The following is a 7995-nucleotide window of genomic DNA, read 5'->3' on the forward strand; positions in this document are numbered from 1 at the left end:
CCCCTCGGACAACTATTATCCTTAAAACTTTCAAGATGAGTCAGAAGAAACCAAAATTAGGAGCAGTTTTCGAGATTTAATGGAAATATTCGTAATTATGTATTATTCATACGCGTATAATCTTGTAAAGAAAATAAACAAACATCAGTGTTCTGACTTGAATTCAGATACTACTAGAAATTTGGATTTGTGGATCTGCTCTTGAACGCATCTCACCCTGACGTCACTCGTGCTCCAACAAGGAAGACGTCGTCGTTCTTGTTGTTCGCCGGTTTCAGGTGACTTTTTCATTGAATTAGATTAATTTCCTTCATTTAATATTCATTCTGCTTTAACACACTCACTTAACCTTTGCTCCTTAACTTAGCTTCCTTTAGAGCTACAGTACATGAGGAAGGTTTGAGTAAGTCACCTCGAAAAGTCTTAAAATGGCTGTCAGAATATTCCTTATTGAATTTTATTTTTGACATTATTGTGCTTTTAACACAGCTCGATCCCGAATGGACGAAAGTTTGGTCGTACTGTATTTTAAAAAGCGTTTAAGAGAAAAGCCCAACTTCATTGATTGACAGCTGTTTGCACCAATTAGAAAGAGGGGGCGGTGCGTAAATTAACCTAGTCACATCATCATTAACAGGACACTGATAAGGTATACCAAGATATAATATGATGGTATTATATGCATATTTTATTTCCTTAGTAAAATAATATAAACACAAACCATTTTTGAAATACTGTTGAAAACAATAAAATGATGCTGTGTTTCTTTCGTGGGTTTAGATTTCCAGGTCAAAAGTAATATAAGATTAATACAAAATATAAAAATCACTGAAATGGAAAATTAATAGAATCATAAAATTATAATTAGAAATTTCAAGGATAGATTACAGAATTACACCCACCCCACCCCCCCCCCCCCGGCTCAGAAAATGGATGGATGGATGGATGGAGAAATTATGGAGAAATTATGGAACAGCAGTGAACCTTCCCAGGAGTGGCTGCCCTACAAAGATTTTCCCAAGAGAACAGCAATGAGTCAGTCAGGAGGCCACAGAGGAACTCGGGACAACTTCTAAGGAACTGGAGGCCTCCCTTGCCTTAATTCAGGTCAGTGTTCATGACACAACAATAAGGAAGAGACTGGGCAAAAATGGCATCAATGGCAGCGTTCCAAGATGAAATCCACTCCTGACCAAAAAGAACATAAAGGCTCATCTTCCTTTTGCAAAAACCATCTGAATGATTCCTAAGACCTTTGGGTAATTATTATATGAACTGACGAGATGAAAGTTGAGCTTTTTTTAGAAGGTGTATGTCTCGTTACAGCTGGCGTAAATGGAGCACAGCATTTTAGAAAAAGAACATCATACCAACAGTCAAACATGGTTGCGGTAGGGTGATGGTCTTGGGCTGCTTTGCTCCTTCAGGACCTGGACAACTTCCTTGGATTGATAGAACAATGAATTCTGCTCTTTAACCGAAAATCCTGAAGGAGAATGTTCAGCCATCAGTTCGTGACCTCAAGCTGAAGTGCACTTTGGTTCTGCAGTAGGATAACGATCCAAAACACACCAGCAAGTTAACTTCTGAATGTCAAGAAAACAAAGCTAAAATAATGGAATAAAATGTAATTACAGGTACATGTTATTTCCTTAAATATATATTGTTAATATAATTGCAATTTCTGAGGTATATAAAATGTGATTACTTTAAATAAAATAAATGACGAAAATTAAAATCTGTTTCTTTTGTTTTTTTACTAAATAAAAAAAATAAAGATACTACAATACAATAAAATGTATAAATATTTGAAATATAATGGAAATATATACATGTATTTTATATTTTTATATAAGGAATACAAATATCAAATAAATTAATTCTGCTACGTTTATTTGTTTTTATGTCCTGTGTAAAATGCATAAGATGAATGCAAAAGTTTACAGCAAATATTTTTATAAAATATAAAAATAAATGTATTTTAAATATGTATTTTACATTTTTGTTAATTTTATACAATAGATACAAATATAAAATCAGTGAATAGAATTACACTTTCGTTCATAAAAAAAACCGAAAATATAATGCGTACAATGAAATTAAATATAAATTGAGTATAAAAATGGATCCAGGAATAAATACAAAATTGAAAGTAAATAAAAAATAATCCCAAACTATTCACTACTTAATTTTGTTCAATCAATCATTGTCAATTAAAAGTGATCCAATTAGCCATTGTATGTTTGGTGTACCTAAGGTATTGTCCGCACGCAGGATGTCAGGTGCGGGCGAAGACGAAGTTGTGGAGACGTTTCTGGACGCGGCGTCTCGCGGAGACGCGGGCCAGGTGACGTCCCTGCTATCCGCCGTCCCGTCTCTGCTCGAGCGGACGGGCCCGAGAGGATGGACGGCGCTCATGCTCGCCGCCAGGAACGGACATCAAAACGTGGCCCAAACGCTACTCCAACACGGGTAAACAATACGATAACGTCTAGAAAAAGTCAACACACCTCTGTACAAATGCCAGGTTTGCACATCTTCCAATAAGTGGGGGTGTAGCTGTGTTCACAATGCACCAATCACATTTAATCTTCTTAAACGGGAGTGAGCACTCACCTGCCACTTTTTAAAGTTTGTTTCAAGTTCAGATGTTCTAGTAGGTTAGTAATAAACAAACAAAAACACTGAACAAAAAAAAGAGTAAACAATGCAATCTTATACTTCTGAAGTTTCTTCATCCTGTTCGTTTTTCAGTTTTTTAATCTTGTTTTTGTTTTATTTTTTTTTACTCTGTTCTTTTTTTTTTTTTTTTAAATCCTGTTCTTGCAAATCTTGCTCTTGACCTTTTTTAAATAAATAAAAAAATCTTGTTCTTGATGTTTTTTCTCTTGGTCAAGCTTGTTTTTATCTTGTTCGTGATTGTATTCATCTTGTTCTTATTTTTTAAAATGGTATTCTTGATCTTGTTATTCTTGTTCTTACCCGTGAGGTTGTTCTTGACCATGTTTGTCCTTGATCCCTGTTGTTGCTTTTTACCCATCTTTTTTTTCTCACACTACTTTTACATCACCTTGTTCTTAGTGTTCCTGTTATTGTTATTTTCAGGTGTGACAGGAGTTTAGTGAACAGTGTTGGTCAAAGCGCGTCAGACGTGGCCAAGTTCTGGGGTCACGAGCACATCTCCATCCTATTGGGCGACCTCGACGAGGAAGGAGACGGTGTCGGGTGCGAGAACTACTTCGGCCGCGAGCCTCTGGACCGTCTGAGCGCCAAGCGCACCGACAGCGTGTGGCTGGAGGACGGGAAGAAACATCCCAGCTCAGTCTTTCTGCTCTTCTCCAACCTCAGCCCCATGCTCTACCAGAACCAGGAGGTCGCATCTTTAATTTTCGCTTCTTCACATGCTTTTTCATAGACTTTACACCGATCTGCTCGGCTTGTATGTAGTTGTTGTTGATACGTCATACTACACAGAAGATATCCTCCCGAAAAAAAATCAAACATGCTAGACTCTTCACTTTGCCGTCGTAAGGCTATCGTTGCGCCAAATCGTTGGTCGTGGATTATGTCACACTACAAGAAATTTAGTCTGGGAAATCGACCGCGATAGCTAATCGGGCCAATATCGGGGCTAAAATCCTGTCGTCTAAACTAGGCATTACTTTGTTTGGGACAATTCGATTTTTTTTTACCTGGTTTTGACTTGCTTAAATAATCTGAATTTGGTACTTGATATGGTTCTTGATTTGATGTTTGACTGTTTTCTTGACTTGCTGTTACTTTACGTGACTTTGCTTTTTGTTCGTGACGCGGTTCCTTACTGTTTTGACTTATTTCACTTTTATTTTGGTCTCTTTTTTTTTTTTTTTTTTTTTTTGCAGTTGTTTTGGCTTGGTTTTGTTTACGTTGTTGTCTACTTCCCGCAGGGAGTGCAGCGTTTGTGCCGTATGGGCTACGAGGCCGTCAAAGATCTTGTGGAGAAGCCGGATGCCGCGTTGGTCTTCCTGGGCGTGGAGAGGAGAAGCAGAACGGGAAGTGCGTCTGAGGAGCTCCCAGCCTGGTTTGCCATCAGCAGCGACGAGGACGTAGCCGCGCTGCTCGGGCGCTGTCTGCACACGAAGCGGAAGTGCTCCTTCGCCTCCTCGGCGCACCGGGACCTGCTCAACCTCAGCGACGAAGACGCCGGTGAGGACGACGATGACGTCGTCGCTTCACTGGTCATCGGTCAATTTCTTCGGCTTTTTATCCTTTTAGTCTTCTCTTCTTTACCTTCTCATCTTATCTTTTCATCGTGTCCTCATTTTCTTCTCCTGCTAGTCTGCTCATCTCATTTTCCTCTCCTCCTCGTTGTCTCCTCGTCATCTACTTTTCTTTTCCTTCTCACCCATTGTTTCCTTCCTCTCTTCCATCTTTTCTTCGTATTCTGATTCTCGTCTCAATTTCTTCAATTGTTTTCCATTTTCTTCTCTTTTCATTACTTCTCATTATCTCTTCTGGTCTTCTCATATTCTTCTCGTCATCCCTTCTAATTTTCTTGTCCTTGTTTTCTTCTTGCCCCCAGCCAGCATTTGAGGAACACTGTTACACATACTGTATGGAGGACATATGGAATAGATATAATGTACATTATTGCTCCTGATAACGGCTCTTGCATGTATTTTCCCATGGACAGGACTTACAAGTAATTCACGCCCACCACGAAAGGCTTGTAATTCTCTATAAATGCCACAAGACGGCGCCAAAGTAATATTTTCATGTGAGAAGTGCCTTTGGCTTGAGCACAAAAACCATGAATAATGCAGGACAGGTTTCACCCAAAAATCTGTGACTATTCGTGTTTGTATGGTAAAATATATAGAATATATTTCTCTTACTGCACTGATGAGTACCTTCTCATCTTCTTCTTCTTGTTTCAGGCATACTGGCTCCAGCCCGCGCACTGCTGGCGTGGCACCGTCGTTACGCTTTCTGTTCCACATGCGGTGGCGCCACCGTCTCTGAGGAGGGAGGACACAAGAGGAGCTGCCGGAATCAACGGTGCCCCAGTAACAGGGGAGTACACAACACGTGCTACCCCCGCACTGGTAAGTGCGCACACACACACTCTCGTACGTACGCACTGGTACGCATACACTGGTACACACTGGTGCATGCACACAAACACACACACACACTTGTACTGACGTACTGGTAGACACATGAACTGGTGCACACTCACACACACGGACGGACACATAGAGTGTGACGCACGCACGCACACACATGCACACACTAGTATACAGACATAGACACACTGGTATACACGTGCACTGGCAGTAACAGGTGCACTGGCACACACGGACTGGTACACACGCAGGTACGGGCACATACAGAGCCTTTCCAAACAATTTGAATATCATGAAAAAGTTTATCTATCTCCATAAGGGCCCGCAATTTAAACAATTTCAAATATTTATTTGTTTATTTTTGCATAAAAACCCACCAAATCATGAATTGAAAAAAATGGAAGACTGAAGAAATCAGCCCAGATTTTGCAGGCCATAAATGTTTTGAAATGAAACTCAAAGCACTTGCACAGGTTTCCACAGGTGTCATCAGTTAGGTTCAATATGAGGAAGACTGCAGACTTAGCAACTGACCAGAAGACCCTCATGGATACCGTCCAAGCATATCAATGGAAAGTCTAGTGGAAGGACAAAATGTGGGAGATGGGTTAAAACTGTCGGGTTCCTCGGGTCAAGCCGCTTCTGAGCCTGAGCCAACGTAGGAAGCGTCTCAACTGGGCCAAGGAGAAGAAGGACTGGACTGTTGGCCAATGGTCCAAGGTCCTCTTTTCTGATGAAAGTAAAGTGTGCCTTTCATTCGGGAATCAAGGTCCAAAGGAAGACTGGTGAAGAACTGAACCCAAGTTGCTTGAGGTCCAGTGTGAAATATCCACAGCCAGTCATGATTTGGGGTGCAATGTCCAGTGCAGGTGTTGGTATACTCTGCTTTCTGAAATCCAAGGTCACCGCAACGGTCTACCAGAATGTTTTATCGGACTTCATGGTTCCTTCTGCTGAGGATCTGTATGGAGATGCAGATTTACCTGGCCCTGGTCCATACTGCCAGAAGCACCAAAACCTGGTTTGATGCCTATGCCATCACAGTGCTTGACTGGCCAGCCAACTCGCCAGATCTAAACCCCATTGAGAATCTATGTTGTATTAGCAAGACGAAAATGACGGGCACCAGACCCAAAAACAAAGAAGAAATCTGGGCTTCCATAACTCCCAGGCAATGAGGCTGATTGCCTCGATGCGCGGTGGCAAAGGGATTCCCAACCAAGTAATGAAGATTAACATGTCATTTTGAAAGTGCCATATTTTGATTGATTTAACGTGACCCTAATTTCTCTCTCTTTTTTTTCGACAAAAACTGAGGAGTAAATAGTAATTTCTTCACAATATTCACATTTTTCTGAATTCCTGATTTTGTGGGTTTTATGAGCTGGAAGCCCAAATTCTGTAAAAAATAAACAAATAAATGCTTTAGTAATCGATGAAAGTTTTAACTTTTTGAATGGAATTGGGTAAATAAATAAATATTTCCATGATATTACATTTTTTTGGGAAAGGGTCTTCACGCATGCACGCACACTCACTCTTTGGAAACCAGTGCCTGATTGTTCTTCTCGATCTTCTGGATCTTATTGTTGATCACCTTGTTGTTCTTAATCTTTTTCTGGTGCTACTTATCCATCTTGTTCTTGAGCATGTTTTTGATCTTGTTATTCAGATTGTCATCTTGTTTTTCATTTTTTATTTCTTTTTCGTCATCTTGATCTTTTTCATCTCTTATTCTTTTGTGGGTCTTTTCTCAATCTTCTCTTCTTGCTCTTGATCTTTATCATGCGCTTCTTCTTAAATTTGTTCTTCATCTTATTTGTCATTTGTATTCTTCTTAAGAGCTTGTTCTTCATGTTGTCCACCATCGTTTTAGTCTTCTTATTCTCGTTGGTGGTGATGTTCCTTCCAGACCCCGTAGTCATCATGCTGGTGGTCCACCCAGACGGTAACCAGTGTCTCCTGGGCCGGAAGAGCGTCTTCCCAGCCAGAATGTTCTCCTGCCTGGCTGGCTTTGTAGAACCTGGTAACCATGCATGCATGCACGCACGCACCCACGTACGTACGTAACAGGAAGTGACAGAAAGTGACAGGAAGTGACACCAGGTGAGACACTTGAGGCGGCAGCACGGCGTGAGGTGTGCGAGGAGAGCGGTGTGCGGGTGGGCGCCGTTCGCTACGTTTCCTGTCAGCCATGGCCCATGCCCTCGCAGCTCATGATTGGCTGTCTATGCGTCGCCGTGACAACGGACATCAGCGTAGACCGCAACGAGATAGAGGAGGCCAGATGGTTTCCGCGGCAACAGGTGAAAAAACAAACACCAAATTTCACAACTTCCCTCTGTGATTGGTTGTTTTTGTGCTCTGCGGTCAGGTGATGGAGGCGCTATTGGGTGGAGGATCCCGCCCGGGTCCCGCCCACTCGGGCCTCATCATCCCACCCAAACAGACCATTGCACACCAGCTCCTACGACATTGGATCAGCACTGGCGCCAACCTATGAACTTTGACCTCGGATTTTCAAGGACCAGTTGTTGTGTGAAGAGCCTCGTACCTGTCAGAAAACATTTCGACACCATCAACAACAAAACATATATTTCTCTCACTTAAAAGTAAAAGTGTCACATACTTCACTGTTTGACTCTAGCCTGGTTCTTTAATTGGTTATTGGTCTTTTTTTTTTTGACTTAGTAAGGGACATTCACCCATCCATTTTCCGTACCGCTTATCCTCACTAGGGTCGCGGGCGTGCTGGCGCCTATGCCAGCTAACTCTGGGCGGGAGGCGGGGTACACCTTGAGCTGGTTGCAAACAACTATTTGCACTCACATTCACATCTACGGACAATTTAGAGTCTTCAATTAACCTACCATGCATGTTTTGGGGATGT

General features: G+C 41.6%; 1 protein-coding gene across 4 annotated transcripts; it reads left to right on the top strand.

Annotated features, from left to right (window-relative positions):
* Nucleotides 1-203: 203 nt before the first annotated feature.
* nudt12 (nudix (nucleoside diphosphate linked moiety X)-type motif 12) lies at nt 204-7738 on the top strand. 4 transcript variants are annotated; one of them, XM_061672567.1, is made up of 9 exons: nt 225-278; nt 927-1107; nt 2258-2472; nt 3106-3373; nt 3927-4224; nt 4917-5084; nt 7018-7131; nt 7212-7411; nt 7480-7738. In XM_061672567.1, the coding sequence occupies exons 3-9, from the start codon at nt 2276-2278 to the stop codon at nt 7606-7608; spliced, it is 1374 nt and encodes a 457-aa protein (XP_061528551.1). In that variant the 5' UTR covers nt 225-278; nt 927-1107; nt 2258-2275; the 3' UTR covers nt 7609-7738. The 4 variants fall into 4 exon arrangements, with proteins under 4 accessions (XP_061528549.1, XP_061528551.1, XP_061528548.1 ...); XM_061672565.1 differs by lacking the exon at nt 927-1107 and having other exon boundaries at nt 204-278; nt 2275-2472; XM_061672564.1 differs by lacking the exon at nt 927-1107 and having other exon boundaries at nt 226-278.
* Nucleotides 7739-7995: the final 257 nt, after the last annotated feature.

Source organism: Phycodurus eques, chromosome 3 (genome assembly GCF_024500275.1).
Source record: "Phycodurus eques isolate BA_2022a chromosome 3, UOR_Pequ_1.1, whole genome shotgun sequence".
In the NCBI taxonomy this organism is placed as follows: Eukaryota; Metazoa; Chordata; class Actinopteri; order Syngnathiformes; family Syngnathidae; genus Phycodurus; species Phycodurus eques.

Coding starts and splice junctions, on each gene's coding strand:
- nudt12 (XM_061672565.1), top strand. CDS start 2,276: ATGTCAGGTGCGGGCGAAGACGAAGTTGTGGAGACGTTTCTGGACGCG. Junction 5,085..7,017: donor CACGTGCTACCCCCGCACTG/GTAAGTGCGCAC, acceptor TGTTCCTTCCAG/ACCCCGTAGTCATCATGCTG. Junction 7,412..7,479: donor GATGGTTTCCGCGGCAACAG/GTGAAAAAACAA, acceptor CTCTGCGGTCAG/GTGATGGAGGCGCTATTGGG.